Source organism: Hylobates moloch, unplaced genomic scaffold (assembly GCF_009828535.3).
Source record: "Hylobates moloch isolate HMO894 unplaced genomic scaffold, HMol_V3 SCAFFOLD_9, whole genome shotgun sequence".
Taxonomy (NCBI): domain Eukaryota; kingdom Metazoa; phylum Chordata; class Mammalia; order Primates; family Hylobatidae; genus Hylobates; species Hylobates moloch.
Window position 1 is genome coordinate 53,606,944 of NW_026652284.1, and position 21,202 is coordinate 53,628,145.

The window sequence follows — 21,202 nt, forward strand, 5'->3', positions numbered from 1 at the left end:
CTGGCGAGGAGCTGCAATCCTTTGGAGGAGAAGAGTCGCTCTGGTTTTTAGAATTTTCAGCTTTTCTGCTCTGGTTTCTCCCCATCTTTGTGGTTTTGTCTACCTTTGGTCTTTGATGTTGGTGACCTACAGGTGGGGTTTTGGTGTAGATGTCTTTTTTGTTGATGTTGGTGCTATTCCTTTCTGTTTGTTAGTTTTCCTTCCAATAGTTAGGTCCCTCAGCTGCAGGTCTGTTGGAGTTTGCTGGAGGTCCATGCCAGACCCTGTTTGCCTGGGAGGTCCACTCCAGACCCTGTTCACCAGCAGAGGCTGCAGAATAGCTGCAACAGCTGCAGGTCTGTTGGAGTTTGCTGGAGGTCCACTCTAGACCCTGTTCACCAGCAGAGGCTGCAGAACAGCAAATGTTGCAGAACAGCAAATATTGCTGCCTGATCCTTCCTCTGGAAGCTTAGTCCCAGAGGGGCCCCCACCTATATGAGGTGTCTGTCGGCCCCTATTGGGAGGTGTCTTCCAGTTAGGCTACATGGGAGTCAGGGACTCACTTGAGAAGGCAGTCTGTCCCTTCTCAGAGCTCAAACATCATGCTAGGAGAACCACTGCTGTCTTCAGAGCTGTCAAACAGGGACATTTAAGTCTGCGGAAGCTGTCTGCTGCCTTTTGTTCAGCTATGCCCCGCCCACAGAGGTGGAGTCTCCAGAGGCCTTGCTGAGCTGTGGTGGGCTCCGCCCAGTTCGAGCTCCCTGGCTGCTTTGTTTACCTACTCAAGCCTCAGCAATGGCAGACGCCCCTCCCCCAGCCAGACTGCCACCTCGCAGTTAGATCTCAGACTGCTTCGCTAGCAGTGAGCAAGGTTCCGTGGGCATGGGACCTGCCAAGCCAGGCACAGGAGAGAATCTCCTTGTCTGCCAGTTGCTAAGACCATGGGAAAAGCACAGTATTTGGGCAGGAGTGTCCCATTTTTCCAGGTACAGTCTGTCACAGCTTCCCTTGGCTAGGAAAGGGAAATCCCCTGACCCCTTGCAATTCCCGGGTGAGGCGACGCCCTGCCCTGCTTCAGTTCATCCTCCATGGGCTGCACCCACTGTTCAACCAGTCCCAGTGAGATGAACCAGGTACCTCAGTTGGAAATGCAGAAATCATCCGTCTTCTATGTCAATCACGCTGGGAACTGCAGACCAGAGCTGTTCCTATTCGGCCATCTTGCACTGCCCTCAAACCTCACTTTTTCTTCAGTCTTCCCCAGCAGCTAGCCAAGGTCATTGCACAAAATAGACACTCAAGAGTATCAAATTGAATCAAAACACACAATCAATGTACATAAAATTCACAGAATAAAATTTATCTTATGCTTATTTTCCCATAAACCATAATTTATTGCCCTTCAACATAAATAAGGAAAAAATATAATTTGTCTCTGTAATGTTAACAAAATACAAATGATTCATCTATAACATAAAGTATCTATTTCTTATTTCCATTTCCATTTTTATATAAATCATTTTGCATCATATCACATAAAAAAAGAAAATATAAAGCTTAAAGGTCACTGAAGACAGCATCACATTGTATGACATTTTTCAGCAGTCTCGGAGGTCTCGTTTCTTGCTTTTTTTTTATTTTTTGGTTGTTTCCTGACGAATGGTATCATATTCCAATATGGCTATTTTGGAAAGTCTCTCTAAGTATTGAGATGGTGCTCCAGTGAGAGGATCACTGAAGCCAGAACCTGGAGGAGGAGGTGGGGAGTCAGCTATAAAAATGAATTAAGCTCACATGAATAATATTCTATTAAATATAATGTGACTGAAATATTTCTTCCACAAATGACTATTACACACTGCTAATTCTTATACTACAGAGCTATACAAACCAAAAAAAAAGCATGGTACTGGCATAAAAACAGACACACAGACCAATGGAACAGAATAAACAACCCAGAAACAAATCTATACATCTATAGTGGATTCATTTTCAACAAAAGTGCCATGAATATACACTAGGGAAAAGACAGTCTCATCAATAAATGGTGCTGGGAAAACTGGAGATTATGCAGAAAAATGAAACCAGACCCCATCTTTCGCCATATAAAAAAATAAAATCAAAATGGATTAAAGACTTAAATCTAAGACCTCAAACTATGAATACTAAAAGAAAACGTTGGGGAAACTCTCCAGGACATGGGAGTGGTCAAAGATTTCCTGAGTAATATCCCAGAAGCACAGGCAATCAAAGCAAAAATGGACAAATGGGATCACATCAAGTTATTAATAAAAAGCGTCTGCACAGCAAAGGAAACAATCAACAAAATGAAAAGAACCTACAGAATGGGAGAAAATATTTGCAAACTACCCATCTGACAAGGAATTAAGAACCAGAATATATAAGGAGCTTAAACCACTCTATGGGAAAAGTCTAATAATCCCATTTTAAAATGGGCAAAAGAGGTGGCTCACGTCTATAATCCCAGACTTTGGGAGCCTGAGGTGAGCAGATCCCTTGAGCTCAGAAGTTCAAGACCAGCCTGGGCAACATAGCAAGACTCTGTCTCATTTAAACTCTCATGTTAATAAAAATTAATTAATTAATTAATTAATTAAATGGGCCAAAAGACCTGAATAGACATTTCCAAAAAGAAGACATGCAAACAGCAAACAGGCATATGAAATGTAGTCAACATCACTGATTATTAGAGACATCAAAACTACAATGAGATATCATTTCACCCCAATTAAAATGGCTTTTATCTAAAAGACAGGAAATAACACATGCTGGCGAGGATGCAGAGAAAAAAGGGAACCCTCATTCACTGTTAGTGGGAATGTAAATTAGTACAACCACTGTGGAGAACAGTTTGGAGGTTTCTCAGAAAACCAAAAATGGAGCTACCATATGGTCCAGCAATCCCATTGCTAGACATACACCCAAAAGAAAGGAAATCAGTATATCAAAGAGGTCTCTGCACTCCTGTGTTTACTGCAGCACTGTTCACAATGGCCAAGATTTGGAAGCAACTGAAGTGTCCATCAACAGATGAATGGATGAAGAAAATGTGGTACATATACACAATGGAGTACTATTCAGCCATAAAAAACTGAGATCCTGTCATTTGCAACATTATGGTTGGAACTGGAGATCATTATGTTAGGTTAAATAAGCCAGGTACAGAAAGACAAATTTCACATAATCTCAGTTATTTGTGGGTGCTGAAAACTAGAACAATTGAACTCATGGAGGGAGAGACCAGAAGGATGGTTACCAGAGGCTGGGAAGGATAGTGGTGGAGAGATGGGGGGGGAGTGGGGATGGTCTATAGGTACAAAAAATACAAAGAATGAATAAGAACATGTATTTGATAGCACAACAGGGTAATTATAGTCAATAATGATCTAATTATACATTTAAAAATAACTAAAAGAGTATAATTTGATTGTTTGTAACACAAAGGATAAATGCCTGAGGGGATGGATACTCCATTCACGTGAATGTGATTATTACACGTTGTACGCCTGTATCAAAATATCTCATATACCTCATAAACATATACACCTACTATGTACCCAGAAAATTAAAAAAAAAACATGACTAGTTTTTGATATAACACATATTTTGAATTAAAAATGTCATGTTTACTTTCTTTTTCTTTTCTTTTTTTTGAGATAGAGGATGGAATCTTGCTCTGTCACCCAGGCTGGAGTGCAGTGGTGCAATCTCGGCAAACTGCAACCTCCACTTCCCAGGTTCAAGTGATTCTCATGCCTCAGCCTCCTGAGTAGCTGGGACTACAGGCGTGTGCCATCATGCCCAGCTAGTTTTTGTATTTTTAGTAGAGATGGGGTTTCACCATGTTATCCAGGCAGATCTCAAACTCCTGGCCTCAAGTGACCTGCCCACCTCAGCCTCCCCAAGTGCTGGGATTACAGGCATGAGCCACCGCACTTGGTTTTTTTTTTTTTTTTGAGACGGAGTCTTTCTCTGTCACCCAGGCTGGAGTGCAGTGGCGCGATCTCGGCTCACTGCAAGCTCCGCCTCCCGGGTTCACGCCATTCTCCTGCCTCAGCCTCTCCGAGTAGCTGGGACTACAGGCGCCCACCACCACGCCCGGCTAATTTTTTGTATTTTTAGTAGAGACGGGGTTTCACTGTGTTAGCCAGGATGGTCTCGATCCCCTGACCTCGTGATCCGCCCGCCTCGGCCTCCCAAAGTGCTGGGATTACAAGCATGAGCCACCGCGCCCGGCCTGCACTTGGTTTTAATGCTACTTTATAAAATGACTATGTGCCTCAAAAAATATTTATCTAAAAAACCTTTAAGGCTTGTATTTAATTATATAAAATTACATTGGTGCAAAAGTAATTGCAGTTCTAAAAACCGCAATTACTTTTGCACCAACTTAATCTGATTTTGTACAATACTTTTTAAAATATGGGACAACTGTGAGATTTATTTCAAAGTAAAAGGCATAATCTCCATAAATAATTAACTCATTTCATATTTTACATGCCTATCAAGTTGTTTTCTTCAAATACAAACATTTCTCATAAATGCTAAGTGAAGTAAAATTGTAAAGTAAAATAAAATCGTTCACTTAACTGAAATAGCGTTAATCAAGTTTCTATCATAGCGTGGTAGTAATAACAACAGATAGCATTTGTTGAATGATCTTTGTCAAGTACTTCACATCTATTTTATCCATACAACAACACTATGAAATAGTCATCTGTACTATCTCGAGTTACAGATTTTAAAAAGACAATTTAGGGACGCTAAATAACTTGCCCAAGTGCATATACTTAGTAATTATCAGAGTTAGGATTTGAACCCAGAGTCATCAAAGTTCCGATCACTACATATTACCCCTAAATACATAAACATGTAGAAATATTTCTATTTAAAAACATATATGCAGCTTTGAAAATAATATACTGACCTATATTGCTTTAAAATATTATTATTTAACTTCAGTTTCAAGTGTCAAAAAAAGCAGTATCTTCAATTATCCAATGTAGTTGTTATTTTTCTGTTTGTTTTGTTTTGTTTGCAGGGGTAATATGAGTGAGAAGTTCAGAGAGAAACAGCTGAGAGTTAAGAATATGATCAGGACTTCTGTTCTTAGCAGTACAATGGACTTGACACTTTAAAAGACCCTCTGGCAGCAAAATAACTAGATTCCAGGCATTAGGCAAACCTGAAAAAACTTCAAAGAATCAGTATCATACGCACAAATGCAATTAAGTTGGAAGTTGTTAATAATAAGATAAATTTAAAATTCTGAAATATTTAGAAATTTGTACACATGTATTAGTCCATTTTTACGCTGCTGATAAGGACATAACTGAAACTGGGTAATTTGTAAAGAAAAAGAGGTTTAATGGACTCACAGTTCCACATGGCTGGGGAGGCCTCACAATCACACCAGAAGGCAAAAGTCATGTCTTACATGGCGGCAGATAAGACAGAATGAGAACCAAGCAAAAGGGGTTTCCTCTTATAAAACCATCAGATCTCGTGAGACTTACTCACTACCATGAGAATGGTATGGGGGAACCGCCCCCATGATTCAATTATCTCCCACTGAGTCCATCCCACAACACATGGGAACTACGGGAACTAAAATTCAAGATGAGATTTCGATGGGGACACAGTCAAACCGTAACAACACATTTTCTAAATTATCAGTCAAAAAACAAATCATAATAAACATACAAATATTTGTTGCTACATGATAAATATCACAAAAGTTGTGTAATGGAGCAAAAGTTGTATATAGAGAGGTTTATACCCTAAAATGTCTATGTTAGAAAAGAAGGTTGAAAATTTAAAACATAGGTATTAGATACACAGTAAGAAAAGAGTAAACCCAAAGAACATGGAGGAAAAAGATAATATAGGAAAGGGGAGAAATCAATGAAGTAGAAAACCAAGTTACAATAAAAGGGATTTTTTAAAAAGACAAAAGCTCTTCATTGAAAAAACTAATAAAAAAGGAAAGCCTCTGGTGACATTACTCAAGAAAATAAAAGAAGGCACAAATATATAGTATTGAGAAAAGAGGAACAGAATTACAGATAAAGCAAAGACTAAACTTTATGCTAATAAATTTTTAAAACTTAGATAAAATGCAAGTTTCTAGAAAATATAACTTACCAAAATTGATTGAAAAATTAGAATACCTTAACAGCCCTAAATTTAAAATGATTGAGCCAATATTAAAAGATTCTCCCGAAGAAAACAAGTAACCCAAATGAATTTTACAAACAAATTTCCTCAAACTTTCGAGAGAAAAATCATTCCAATTTCAGGTCGTATCCTTCAGAGAATAGAAAGAGAAGGAATAGTCCCCAATTCATTCCACAAGGCCATTATAATGTGGACACTGAATCCAGACAAGGACAGAACAAAAAAGAAAATTCATGGCAATCTCACTCCATTTACCAGCATAGGTAAAAAATTCCAAATGAGATATTAGCAAATTAAATGTGGCAGAATATAAACAAATAATAAATCATTTCTAAATTGGGTGTATTTCAGGAATGCAACAGTGACTTAACATTACAAAATCTGTAAATGTTATTCTTCACATTAAAATAAGTAATAATAAGTATTTACTGAAGACTTACTTTGTTGCAGAAACTAGTGTAGGCACTGTAGGCATATGAAGGTGAGTGAATAAGACACAAAAGCCATAATGTTAGAAAAGAGGCTGTCAAGTGTTCGTTTGGGCAGAGATTCAAAGCAATGTCTTTTGGGTTTTTTGTTTGTTTGAGACAGAGTCTTGCTCTGTCGCCCAGGCTAGAGTGCAGTGGCACAATCTCGGCTCACTTCAACCTCCGCCTCCCAGGTTCAAGCTATTCTCCTGCCTCAGCTCCCTGAGTAGCTGAGATTACAGGCACATGCCATCACGCCCGGCTAATTTTTGTATTTTTAGTAGAGACGGGGTTTCACCATGTTGGCCAGGCTTGTCTCAAACTCCTGACCTCATGATCTGCTCGCCCCGGCCTCCCAAAGCGTTAGGATTACAGGCGTGAGCCGCCGCACCCAGCCAGCAATGTCTTTTGTTCTAATTAACATTTATATTTTTATTTTACACTGTCTGTTGATTACAGAAGTTGTTTTAGTATATGAAATTAAGAGAGAGAAAACATCCAAGGAAAAGTTCGTGAACATTTAAATTTATAAACTTCCATAGACTGAGCTTGCAGAGCTACTAACAAGTCAATTCTGACAGCTACCTATAATGTCAATAGAAGCATTACTTAGTAATGTTAGTTTTGGTTGTTTGTTTGGAGGTGTTCAGTTAACTCCATTATTCCATAAGCCAAAGTCATGGAAGTATGAGTGTATTAGAGGAAGACAAGTATGATTATAATAAAAATTTAAAATAAGGTTTTAAAAATCTTTAACTTTCTTTTTAACTTTTAAGTTCAGGGGTACATGTGTAGGTTTGTTATATAGGTAAACTTGTGTCACAGGGATTTGTTGCATAGATTATTTCTTCACCTGAGTAATGAGCCTAGTACCCATTAGTTATTCTTCCTGATTCTTTCCCACCTCCCACCCTCCACACTCAGGTAAGCCCCAGTATCTGTTGTTCCTGTCTGTGTGTCCATGTGTTCTCATCACTTAGCTACCACTTATAAGTGAGAACATGTGGTATTTGGTTTTCTATTCCTGCATTAGTTTGCTAAGGATAATGGCCTCCAGCTCCATCCATGTTCCTGCAAAGGACATGATCTTGTTCTTTTTTATGGCTGCATAGTATTCCATGGTGTATTTGTACCACATTTTCCTTGTCCAGTCTATCATTGATGGGCATTTAGGTTGATTCCATGTCTTTGCTATTGTGAATAGTGCTGCAGTGAACATACACATGCATGTGTGTTTATGACAGAAGGATTTATAGTCCTTTGGGTACATACCCAGTAATGGGATCTCTGGGTCAAATGGCATTTCTGTTTTTAGGTCTTTGAGGAATCACCACACTGTTTCCTACAATGGTTGAACGAATTTACATTCCCACCAATAGTGTATAAGTGTTCCTTTTTCTTTGTAACCTCTCCAGCATGTTATTTTTTTTACTTTTTGATAGTAGCCATTCTGACTCATGTGAGATGGTATCTCATTGAGGTTTTGATTTGCATTTCTCTAATGATCAGTGATGTTGACCTTTTTTTTCCATATGCTTGTTTGGCTGCATGTATGTCTTCTTTTGAAAAGTGTCTGTTCATGTCCTTTGTCCACTTTTTAATGAGGTTATTTTTTTCCTGTAAATTGTTTAAATTCCTTATAGATGCTGGATATTAGGCCTTTGTCAGATACATAGTTTGCAAAATTTTCTTCCATTCTCTAGGTTGTCTGTTTACTCTGTTGATAGTTTATTTTGCTGTGAAGAAGCACTTTAGTTTAATTAGATCCCATTTGTCAATTTTGGCTTTTGTGGCATTGCTTTTGGCATCTTCATCATGAAATCTTTGCCTGTTCCTATGTCTAGAATGGTGTTCCTAGGTTGTCTTCCAATGTTTTTATAGTTTTGGGTTTTACATTTAAGTCTTTAATCTATCTTGAGTTGATTTTTGTATATGGTGTAAGAAAGGGGTCCAGTTTTAATCTTCTGCATATGGCTGGCCAGTTAGCCCAGCATCATTTATTGAATAGGGAGAACTTTCTCCATCGCTTGTTTTTGTCAGCTTTGTTGAAAATCAGATAGTTGTAGGTGTGCGGCCTTATTTCTGATCTCTCTATTGTGTTCCATTTATCTATGTGTCTGTTTTTGTAACAGTACCATGCTGTTTTGGTTACCATAGCCCTGTACCATGGTTTGAAGTTGGGTTGTGTGATACCTCCAGCTTTCTTCTTTTTGCTTAGGATTGCTTTGGCTATATTGGATATTTTTGGTTCCATATGAATTTTAAAATAGTTTTTTCTAGTTCTATGAAGAATGTCATTGGTAGTTTAATAGGAATCACATTGAATCTATAAATTGCTTTAGGTAGTATAGTTATTTTAACTATATTGAGTCTTCCTATCCATGAACATGGAATGTTTTTCCACTTGTTTGTGTCATCTCTGATTTATTTGAGGAGTGTTTTGTAGTTCTCCTTGTAGAGATCTTTCACCTCCCTGGTTAGCTCTATTCCTAGGTATATTATTCTTTTTGTGCCAATTGTAAATCGGATTGTGTTCCTGATTTGGCTCTTGGCTTGACTGTTGTTGGTGTATAGGAATGCTATCAATTTTTGCACATTGATTTTGTATCTTGAAATTTTGCTGAAGTTGTTTATCAGCTTAAGGAGCTTTTGGGCCAAGACTATGGGGTTTTCTGGATATAGGATCATGTCATCTACAAACAGGGATAGTTTGACTTTCTCTCTTCCTATTGGAATGCACTTTATTTCTCTCTCTTGCCTGATTGCTCTGGTGAGAACTTCCAATAGTGTGTTGAATAAGAGTGGTGAGTGTCTTGTGCTGGTTTTCAGGTTTTCAAGTTTTTGCCCATTCAGTATGATGTTGGCTGTGGGTTTGTCATAGATGGCTCTTATTATTTTATGGTATGTCCTTCAATACCTAGTTTATTGAGAGTTTTTAATAGGAAGGGTGTTGAATTTTATCAAAAGACTTTTCTGCATCTGTTGAGATAATCATGTGGTTTTTGTCTTTAGCTCTGTTTATGTGGTACATCACCTTATTGATTTGGGTATGTTGAACCAACCTTGCACTGCAGGGATAAAGCCTACTTAATTGTGGTGGATTAGCTTTTTGGTGTGCTGCTGGATTCAGCTTGCCAGTATTTTGTTGAGGATTTTTACATTAATGTTCATCAGGGATATTGACCTGCAGTTTTCTTTTTTTGTTGTATCTCTGCATATTTCAGTATCAGGATGATGCTTGTCTCACAGAATGAGTTACAGAGGAACCCCTCATCTTCAAATTTTTAGATAGTTTCAGTGTGAACGGTACCAGCTCTTCTTTGTACATCTGGTAGAATTCAGCTGTGAATCTGTCTGGTCCTGGTCTTTTCTTGGATGGTAGGCTATTTGTACTGATTCAATAAAAAACTTAAGCTTTTAATGAAATAATTGTTGCACACAGGAAAGGATGAATCATTTGATAGACTGAAGGACAAATGGCAAATAAAATATACCTTAGTACCATAAACCCTTTTAGTCACCATGAACTTAGGAGTAACTTGACTTAAAAGTAATTTTTTGGGACCAAAACTGTTGGTATATAGATAAGTTTCTGTATTAGATATCATAAGTACACAGGATTCACAAAAATAGCAATTAGAAGATAAAGCTAGAAAGGAAAGCTGGGGGAAGATGGTAAGGGGTTCAATGTCAAGCTAAAGAGTTCATACTCAGTCTGTGGGTAACGAGGGAGTCATTGTTTTTGAAGAAGAGACTAATGTGATTAGAAGTCAAAGTTTTAGGCTTTTTTTGTGGCATTGAAGGATTTGAAAAATCAGACATTCAAAACAAGAAGACCAGTTTGCAGGCACTAAATGGCCCAAGTGAGATATGATGAGGGCCTACCCTTGAGTCCTGAAATTATAAAAGTATGTTTATAATGAACCCAACATCCACTTAGTTTATAAAATAAACAAAGCTTAAAAGAAGTAGTAACAAAACAAAGATAATTAAATCAATGAAAGGAAAGGAATTTTTTTTAAAAAAAGATAAGGTATATGACACCCAAGAGAAGTGGTAGAAAAAAGGACGAGTCAGCTTACCTTTTGATTTCTCCCAAAGTGGTGCCACACTGCATGTCTCCTTAGTCTTCTTTAGCCTGAATATTATATATTATCATAAAATTACTTACACAGAAATTCAGGGTACAGTGAAACTCACTTGTTGAATAACATCACATGGACATTAAATAAATGTTAAGGAAAGGAAAGTCTTTCCATTATAACTAATTCCATCAGAAGCAGATATGAGCCAACCCAACATCTTGCTAGCAAATTTTACCAGTGGCTGAGTGCCAGGTCTAACTTCTCCCACAGACCTTTATCATACCTCTCACTAGTCATGACTCAAGCAATGCTAAGTGGGAGGGAATCAAGATAAACAGGCCATTTGGACATGTTGAATACCAACTATCACTTTTTTTGTACGCTTTTTACCTATCAATCACTTCAATCTGAATTTTGTCATAATTTTGTTCCCACTGAAATACATCTAGATAATAAGTAGATTATTAGGGGAAATATATCATGATTGAATCTGCCGTGGGTGAGATAATCCATTATAAAAATCCCAAATTTCGTGTAACAATATATTTTTTTGAGACAAGGTCTCACTCTCTCCCAGGCTGGAGTGGCACAATCATATAGCTCACTGTAACTTTGAACTCCTAGGCTCAAGCAATTTTCCTGCATCAGCTTCTTGAGTAGCTGGGATGGTAGGTGCATGTCACCACACAAGGCTAATTAAAAAAAAAAAAGTTTGTAAAGACAGGGTCTCACTATGTTACCCAAGCTGGCCTCAAAATGCTGGCCTCAAGCAATCCTCCTGCCTCAGCCTCCCAAAGTGGGTTTCCAAGCATGAGCCACTGCGCCCAGCCTCTTGAAACTATTTTACACTTTAAAAGTCAGCAGCAACTTTTAAGTACTCCACCTCTAGGATTACTATTATTATTTATATTACTAGAGTGTGCTTTGAGATTCACTAAAATATTTTGCTTACCAATAAGGAAATTTGAAAAAATATTACACTTTCAATCAAATATTCACACAAGGAGGGAAAAAAGAGAGTAAGGGGTTGTACATAAAATGAACAAAAATGAGTACTTCTCTGCTTTTCCAAAACCGCTCCTTCATAGGCCGCTGTGCCATGTGCACAGGAGAATAAAATACTTGCAGGCAATTTGACATGTTCTCACTACAACAGCTAAAATGAAGACACTTGAATTAAAGGCAGGGAAAAGAACTAACATTTATGTTTGCCAAGCACTTCATATACATTATGTCACTTAGCCATTACTATTCCACTTTATATATGAAGAACACTTGTCATAACATGAATAAAATATATTCAATTATGCTTCATTGACCTAAGTGAATTCACCTCAAATCAATGTAAAATGTTTAGAAATAATTTCACAGTGAAATCACAAATGAAAAACAGAAACAAACAAACAAAAACCTGAATAGGGTGGAAACAATGAGAAGCAAAATAAAGACTCCAAATTAAGAGTCAGAAAGGGCTAATTCATGGGTATTTTCCAGGCTTCCAGTATCTTTGAGATCATCACATGTATGGAAAGAAGGGTAACAAGACAGCTCCATACTGATACAAAGTCCATTGGCACAGGCAGCCCTACACACTCCTACCTCCTCCCCAAAGGGCACTGTGACCCTTGATGAAAATGACATAAGTTGACAGTCAGGGACACAAGTGTCTTGGTTACAATGTAACTGACTGTCCTTAGTAGCTTTATAGTCATGTTTCAAATGGTCCCTCTTTTTTCTGCACCCCGCCATTTTCCACTTTGACTTCAGTTACCATCTGGTAGCAACTCTCTCTCTCTTCCATTTCTAATTCTGCCTTATTTTATTCTAACCTTACTTCAGAAAGAACAATTTTGTGTTTTATATGTTTATAGCTTGAAAATCTTTCTCCAGATAATATTAAAAATGATGAGAAAAGCTATATGTATGATATTGTTTATTGTGATGTTACTTACAAAACCAAAAAAATCAAAGCATTTTAAAAATCCAACAATAGGAAGTGATGAAGTAAACTGTGGATCCGTCAGTGAAATATAATGTGGTTGGTAAGATTGTTAAAAGAACATATGGTGGGCATGACAAAATGCATATATATAAAGTTTTTTAAAAGGCAAGATAAAAATTTTAAGTACACTAAAATCACAACGAAAATGAAATCCATGAAAAAGAATTTTTTCTTTCTTTTGAAAGAAGGGAATATCCAAACAATAAAAATGGATATGTTATGATGGGTAGATTGTCAAATAATTATTTTTCTTTTTTTCTGAAAAGTTCTTATTCTTAGTTTCGCAATTTAAATAAAAATTATCAACTTTTCATTTTAACCTGTTCCAGCTCTCTATTTATATTACCAGAATTTATTTCAAGAGTACTTAAAAAGAACAATAGTATTAGCTGGAAAACTCAAGAAACATATTTTGAAACTTCAATCTTGTGTGCTAGGCATAACTGGATGACTTTAAAGTTCATTATAATAGGAAGATAATATAAAAATATAAATCTTCCCCTAAAGAGAGGTGCAACTCAGACTACTATAAGTGCTTCACTTTTTTTAATACTACCAGAGTGAATAAGAACTAGACATTCGGCCCGGCGTGGTGGCTCACGCCTGTAATCCCAGCACTTTGGGAGGCCCAGGCGGGTGGATCATGAGGTCAGGAGATCAACACCATCCTGGCTAACACAGTGAAACCCCGTCTCTACTAAAAAAATACAAAAAGTTAGCCGGGTGTGGTGGTGGGTGCCTGTAGTCCCAGCTACTCAGGAGGCTGAGGCAGGAGAATTGCTTGAACCCGGCAAGCAGAGCTTGCAGCGAGCCAAGATCGCGCCACTGCACTCTAACCTGGACGACAGAGCTAGACTCCATCTCAAAAAAAAAGAAAAAAGAACTAGACATTCAACAAATATCTGAAGAACAAATAAATAAACCAAAGCAGAAGCTGAGTAGAATGTGAGACTATCTTACTAACTTAGAGATCCCTTTGGAGAGTTTTCTTTTAATGGTATGTCAGTCAGTCTGATTTCCAGCAGGAAAAGTATTTGTAATAATGTTTTCAAATGTCAGTATTCAAAGTCAGGGAGACTCTTCTGGCTGAAAAACTCATTTCTGATAGTGAGTGCAGGATGTTAATTAGGCCAACATCTCATTCAGAATCTTCCTTCACATTACTTCAGTCAGACCAGAAATGAAGAACAAGGTTCTATATACAGGGTACAGAAACTTTTTAATATTGCAGAGAGTTATTTTTTTTTTCTAATGCTAAAAATTCCAGTGCTCTCATGGGCATGATTTAGGCTAGGGCAATCAAGGTTTTTTTTAAAATGCCCTTAAATCGGGGCCGGGTGCAATGGCTCACACCTGTAATCCCAGCACTTTGGGAGGCTGACGCGGGCGGATCACGAGGTCAAGAGATCGAGACCATCCTGGCCAACTTGGTGAAACTCCGTCTCTACTAAAAATACAAAAATTAGCTGGGCGTGGTGGTGGGCGCCTGTAATCCCAGCTACTCAGGAGGCTGAGGCAGGAGAATCGCTGGAATCCGGGAGGCGGAGGTTGCAGTGAGCCGAGATCGCACCCCTGCACTCCAGTCTGGCGACACAGCGAGACTCTGTCTCAAAAGAAAAAAAAAAGCCCTTAAGTCTTTTCTGGTAACATCATTCGAAAACAGAGAAAAGTGCCGAGTTGTCAAACTGAATAAAATGGCTGAGATTTTAAAAATTAAATCCTTTATGTAAAAAAAAAACAACAGGCAAAAATGAATGCAATTCACTGGCCAGAAAAACCTCTACATTCAGCAGTATTACTACAAATACACATTCAACAAATGAGAATCAAATAGCAATGATCTACCTGACTGCAGACACCTCGGCATCAGCATGTGGCAGTCTTTTAGGAACCTCTAGTGGAGTTGAACTTACGCTTTTTTGGCAACTTTGCAGTCCTGGTAAATATGGCATTTTGATACATTCTTTGAGCTCTCCTAGACCAAATGCTGTGGTATATTCTGGTTAAAAATATGTAAGAATCATCTTGATTAAATGCATACTACTTGTTTTACTACATACTAAAACACATAATAAAATACATAAAATCAGTTATTCAGTAAAGAAAATTAAGCAACTGTAATTTATCTAGCATCTTTCCCAAGAGAATGGCTTTCCTTCTACATCCTGACTATAGGGACTGCAGGAAGGAGTAGATTAAGGGGATGATTAACAGTGGAATAAGGAAAAAGAACAGCTTCACAGATCTTCCACAGTCATCACTATCCTCTGCTTTCATTATTTTATATAGTTAGAATTCTCAGAATATTAGATACCTTCACACTGAAATAAAAGGCACTTTCAAGAGTCTGATAGTATCTAGCACTTAGAGTCTTTCCATTTTCCTGCTTTTATGTAAATAAGAGGTGTAAACACATGATTGTCTTAGCTAGCAATGAAAGTCAAAGAATTCTACCTGAGGCACTGATTTTAATTTTCTGTCCACAAAATTCCATACCAAATCTGTAAACTATAACCTTGAAGCATCAAGATTGTTTCTTCAACTAACCTCACATATCCATGCACAGAGAGATGGTCAAATTATTTTTAAAAATTTTCAAGGCATTAAATGAAAAGAAAAAGGAGATTAAGAGGTTAAAGTTTTGAGTGTTCTTTGAACTAAACATAAAGAATTTTTTTAAAAGTATTCTCTACAAAGCAAGTGTAGCACAGCAACAAAAATGGTATTTAATGGGACTAAAATTATTGTATTGGATGTTCAAAATGTTACTTTGTAACTTTTGATTTTTTCCTCTTTTGGAAAAAATAGTTTCTCTTGGTCAAAAAGCATATAGACTCTCTTTTCATCAATTAGATTTGGGGGGTAGAAGGGTGGATAAACTGTTGTCTGAGTACCTTTAATGGGAACCTGGTAAGAAAGTTGAAGAAAAAGTATAGCAACACATTGAAAGCCAAAGAGGGATAAATCATTGAGTAGTTTGCATTTTACTATTTTCAAGAATTATTGGCTGGGCGTGGTGGCTTACCCCTGTAATCCCAGCACTTTGGGAGTCCGAGGTGGGCAGATCACAGGGTCAGGAGATCGAGACCATCCTGGCCAACATGGTGAAACCCCATCTCTACTAAAAATACAAAAATGTGCTGGGCATGGCAGCACGTGCCTGTAATCCCAGCTACTCAGGAGGCTGAGGCAGGAGAATCACTTGAACTCAGGAGGCGGAGGCTGCAGTGAGCCAACATCACACCACTGCACTCCAGCCTGGTGACAAAGCTAGACTCCATCTCAAAAAAAAAAGAATTATTTCTCCATTAATAAAGATGGAAGTAGAATTCAGAATAAACAAGAAATATAATTAACTTGAAAGTAAGGGGGAATAACTATTAATGTACTCATCTACATGTCAAAAGTTCTCGAACTAGTCTTCATTGAGCAACTATGGGATTTAAGATACTCTCCACATAACTCACTCAAAAATAAAGTTTTGGTTAGAATTTTTTTTTTTTTTTTTTTTGAGATAGGGTATCACTTTGTTGCCCAGACTGATGTACAGTGGCATGGTCATGGCTCACTGCAGTCTCACCCTCTCCAGGCTCAGGTGATCCTCCTACCCTCAGCCTCCCAAGTAGCTGGGATCACAGGCGCACACCAACACGCTCAGCTAATTTTTGTGTTTTTTGTAGAGATGGGGTATCAACATGTTGCCCAGGCTGATCTCTAACTACTGGGCTCAAGCGATCCACCTGCCTTGGCCTCCCAAAGTGCTCAAATTACAGGCTAAGCCACTGCGCCTGGCTTTGGTTAGAATTATTAATACATAAAAGCACTGGTAAAGATTTGGATGTCTTAAAATATACAAATCACCTTGAGTTATTTAAAAGAAAATGTCATTTATAAAATGGAGTGTGATTCAACAGAGACAGTACTGCAATGGATATTAAGAAATGCAGTTCTTTCAGACGAATTTGAGTTTAAAAAAAAAGAAATGTAGCTCTTTAAAATTTGTTTCCATCATGAGTCACAGAATTACATTAACTAAATTAATTTTAGTTTGCTTCCATTTTTCTTTTTCATCAACTTAAGATATAATTCTTATATAAATATCACAGAAAATGTCTCTTGCCTGATGAAAAAATACATGTAAATTCAAGGCACTATTTCTGTTTTCTTAAGGAAAATGATAACAATAAACTTACCTTTCTTAATCTTTTGTGTTTCTAAAACTGCTTTCTTCCAACTACTCTCAAAAATAAAACAACTGCCAAAGGAACTTCTAGTGACTTTAGAAGTCTCACATTTGATTTCAGGAGATAGCACTGACATTTTTTCTTCTTTCAACAGTGCTGATGAGAGGGAGATGCTGCTGCAGAGACAGGAGACACAAAATACAAAAAAAAAACAAGGCACGTCTGAGACAAGGCAAACAGATGTGTCATAATGTTTCTCTTTCAAACTTTGAACATTTTAATGAATTCTTTCAAATTCTAGGTTACAGACATTGGGTAATATTTTAAAAAGTAAAGTCCAATAGCAAATTATCATCTATAAGACAATGGAATACTTGGATTCTCTCAAAAACATTATCATTATAAAATGCATTTGTGCCTAAAAAAAAGACAAATTTTATCCTCCATGGAAAATAAACATGTTCTCTAGATAATCATCACTTTTATACTGAACATGTACACAGAAGGAAAACCAATCATGTGCTCTGCTTACTCAATATATTAAACACATATTCAGTTCAGTCATATACATTATCTATTACATGCAAGGCACGACTACATCCAAAGAGTCCAACCATGAGCAACTCTGAGGAGTCCCGTGGGAATGGTGAGGAGTGACATCACCATGACAGCTACCATTTGTAAAATGCCTATTTTTCCAGGACCCTTGCTGGGCATTTTGCATCCATTTTTTTCAGTGATCACAACAAAGAATTAGAGATAGCCAGATTCAGCTATGCTTATTCATTCATACAAAATAAATTATTTACTGAGTGTCGATTTTATGCCAAGAATTACACAAAGCCTTAGAGAAACATGCTAAGCAAAACAGTCCCTGCCCTTGAGGAGCTTAGAATCTAGTAAAAGAAACACAGATAAGAAAATGGATAATACAGTTTTAGTAAATTCTATGATGGGGGGCAAAAAATAAGGGTGCCATGGGAGCACACAGGAGGGATTCCCATCCCAATCTTGGGCATTAGGGAAGCCTTTCTGGAGGAAGCTGACAAAGCAAGGACATGGGAGAGCAGAAGGAGGAGGATATGGCTCCCAGCAGAGGAAGAGCATTGCGATGGTTAATATTCAGTGTCAACTTGATTGGATTGAAGGATGCAAAGTATTTTTCCTGGGTATGTCTGTGAGGGTGTTGTCAAAGGAGATAAACATTTAAGTCAGTGGACTGGGAGAGGCAGATCCACCCTGAATCTGGGTGGGCACAATCTAATCAGCTGCCAACGTAGCTGGAATAAAGCAGGCAAACATGGAAGGACTTGACCTGTTGAGTCTTCTGGACGTCATCTTTCTCCCATGCTGGATGCTTCCTGCCCTCGAACATTAGACTCCAAGTTCTTCAGATTTTGGACTCGTGGACTTACACCCAGTGATTTGTCAGGGGCTCTCGGTACTGTCAGTTTCCCTACTTTTGAGGTTTTGGGAATCAGACTGGCTTCCTTGCTCCTCAGCTGGCAGGCAGCTTTTTGCGAGACTTTCCCTTGTGATCGCATGAGTCAATACTCCTTCATAAACTCCCCTTCATATACACATCTATCCTATTAGTTCTGTCCCTCTAGAGAACCCTGACTAATACAAGCACATAAAAAGCAAGCCTTTCTCAGGTGAGAGACAGCAGGGTTCCAGAATGTAGTTTAACATAGCAGCAGTGTGTGTGCTGCACACCAGCAGGGAGGGAAGGGGAAAAACAAGAATGTGGCCCAGAACGTGGGGAGAGAGGGCAAACGGTGAGGGCAAAGGGGAGAAAAGAAAGAGGGAGAAGGGGAGGGAAGAGAGGAGGGGGAGACACAAAGGTAGCCTCAGTAATGGGGGAATAGGGAGAGGCAAGCCCTCTCCAAGAAGCTACTCCTGAGGGGCCACTGCCTCAGATTCTGGAAAGTTATTTATTACAAAGTGAGAAATTAGCTAAAAATAAAGGAGGGAAAGTCTTTAGATTTTGTGATGAGATCTTGGACATGCTTTTTACACTGCTTGAAATGGCAGTGTTGGGAGTTAAAAGTGAGGATGGAGATCAGACAGTAAGGAGCTACAGAGCACAGGTGAAGAGCATTAGGAAATGTAGTAAGGGGCAGCAAAGGGGAGGGGAGAATCCAGCTCAGCCCTGGTTCCAAAGGCTCGTTTTGGCAGCTCCAACCTGTCCTGCCAGGTCCTCTAGGCCCAGCCCACGCTTCCTTCCCTGCAGCAAGGCTCCAGGCTTGTTCTCTAATGCTGCCACCACCCTCTCTATTCTTGGGGTTGATCCTCTTTCCAAGCAACAAAGAAAGAAGGTGGCTCCTTCTTTCTTTGATGTACTTGAAGACAAGCTCTTTTGATTTCATAGAATTTGTTGCTAAAGACTTGAGAAAACAAGTAAGACAATTATGAGCGCAACAACAATAATGAAAATGACAACAAAAGTAACTAAAATATGGAGTAAATTATAATTTCCAGTCTTAAAGAACTCAGAATCATGATCCAGACTCTATTCTAACAGCTTCTTTCTCATTTTATTTGTAAAGGTGAAGATGACCAGACAACTTTCTTTCAGCTTTAAGTCAGCCTCTTCTCCCTCTTCAAAGCCCCTCTTCTAGGACAGAAGAGGCCATCAGGGACTAACGATAAATGCCTCACACCCTCCAGTGGACATCTGCATTTCTGAACATTCCAGACCAAGGTTACACCAAAGAACAGCCCTCTTAGTGGCATTTTATTCTATCAGGCCAAGATAAAGCTTTCCTAAAACTGGCTTTTTAGTAAAAGTTCACATGATAAATACACATTCATTATACTGTTGTTATATTTATGCTTTTGTATTTGAAATTTTCCAAAATAAAAAAAATTATTTTAAGTAACAACTGGCTGGGCATAATGGCTCACACATGTAATCCCAGCACTTTGAGAGGCTGAGGCACGAGGATGGCTTGAGGCCAGAAGTTTAAGATCAACCCAGGCAACATAGTGAGACCCCCTAATCTACAAAAAATTTTAAAACAGCCAAGCATAGTGGCATACATCTGTAGTCCCAGCTACTGAGGAGGATGAGGTGGTAGGACTGCTTGAGCCCAGGAGTTCTAGGCTGCAGTAAGCCATGATCATGCCACTGCATTCTAGCTTGGGCAACAGAGTAAGATCCTGGCTCAAAAAAAAAAAAAAGAAAAAATCAAAATAAAAGAACCACATCTGCAAGAATATATAACTTAAGGAATATGCTGAAATCATGAAAAACCAAATATTTTTGATGTGATGTTTCCTGTAAACACGGTCTCTACCTAACTCTAGTGGAAAGAGAAAAATTAAAGATACTTTACAGAACTAATAAAAAGGCCATTTAAAACATACACACACGTAGGAAGAGATAATAAAAAGAACAAAGTACTTATGTTCTAGGGCAAGCAATTAAAAACTCACTGAAAAAATGCTTTCTCAAATTACCAGTAAAGAGAATTAGTGTTGAGATAAACTTGTTTAACACTAACAGCTGTGAAAAAATTACTGTATTTTTAAGGCACCCCCAAATATGGGTGTGAACATTTTAAAAATATTTCAGCTGGGCATGGTGGCTCATACCTGTAATCTCAACAATTTGGGAGGCTCAGGTGGGTGGATCAGTTGAGGCCAGGAGTTCAAGACCAGTCTGGTCAACATGGCGAAACCTCATCTGTACCAAAAATACAAAAATTGAGCCATGTGTGGTGGTGCACACCTGTAATTCCAGCTACTCAGAGGCTGAGGCATGAGAATTGCTTGAACCTGAGAGGTAGAGGTTGCAGTGAGCCGAGATCACACAACTGCACTCCAGCCTGGGTACAGAGAGAGACTCCATCTCAAAAAATAATAATAAAATATTTCAAATATTTTTAAATTAAGATTTCCTTTTATCACCTAGCTTAGAACTCAAAGGAAACGTTAAATATTGGCTCACATATTTATTATTCATCCACCCGTTCATTCACTCACTTAGCAAAATGTATTGAACATCTGTCATGTCAGGCATGAAAGATGTAATAGTGAACCCAAGGTGATGAGGTCCCTGCTCTCCTGAAGCTTAATTGGGGGAGTCAGACAATAGGTAAGTAAATGAATGAACCAAGTTTATTTCAGATAAAGTACAATACAAGTAGAGTTCTATATTGGTGATGGTTAAGTTCTATAAGGTCAGTGTGAACACTGAATTAGCACATACTGAACCATTGTTCCTGGGGGAATTATAAGGGTAGGTTCCTACGAGCCTCTGGTCCCAACATTTTCATCAACCAG

The 21,202-nt window shown here is 38.2% G+C and overlaps 1 protein-coding gene across 4 annotated transcripts in view; it reads right to left on the reverse strand.

The window, feature by feature from the left end:
* Window positions 1–1,585: 1,585 nt before the first annotated feature.
* The window catches only part of CUNH8orf89 (chromosome unknown C8orf89 homolog), a 41,645-nt gene continuing 22,028 nt past the window's right edge, over window positions 1,586–21,202 (reverse strand). Inside the window, exons 2-5 of one of the 4 annotated variants that reach the window (XM_058444352.1) lie at window positions 16,925–17,091; window positions 14,645–14,730; window positions 10,727–10,782; window positions 1,586–1,726 (exon numbers count right to left, since the gene is read on the reverse strand). In XM_058444352.1, the coding sequence (XP_058300335.1) occupies window positions 10,768–10,782; window positions 14,645–14,730; window positions 16,925–17,051 (228 nt within the window). In that variant the 5' untranslated portion in view covers window positions 17,052–17,091 and the 3' untranslated portion in view covers window positions 1,586–1,726; window positions 10,727–10,767. Of the gene's footprint in view, window positions 1,751–10,726; window positions 10,783–14,576; window positions 14,731–16,924; window positions 17,092–21,202 lie in introns of all 4 variants that reach the window. The other 3 variants (XM_032759844.2, XM_058444351.1, XM_058444353.1) reach the window with 3 other exon arrangements.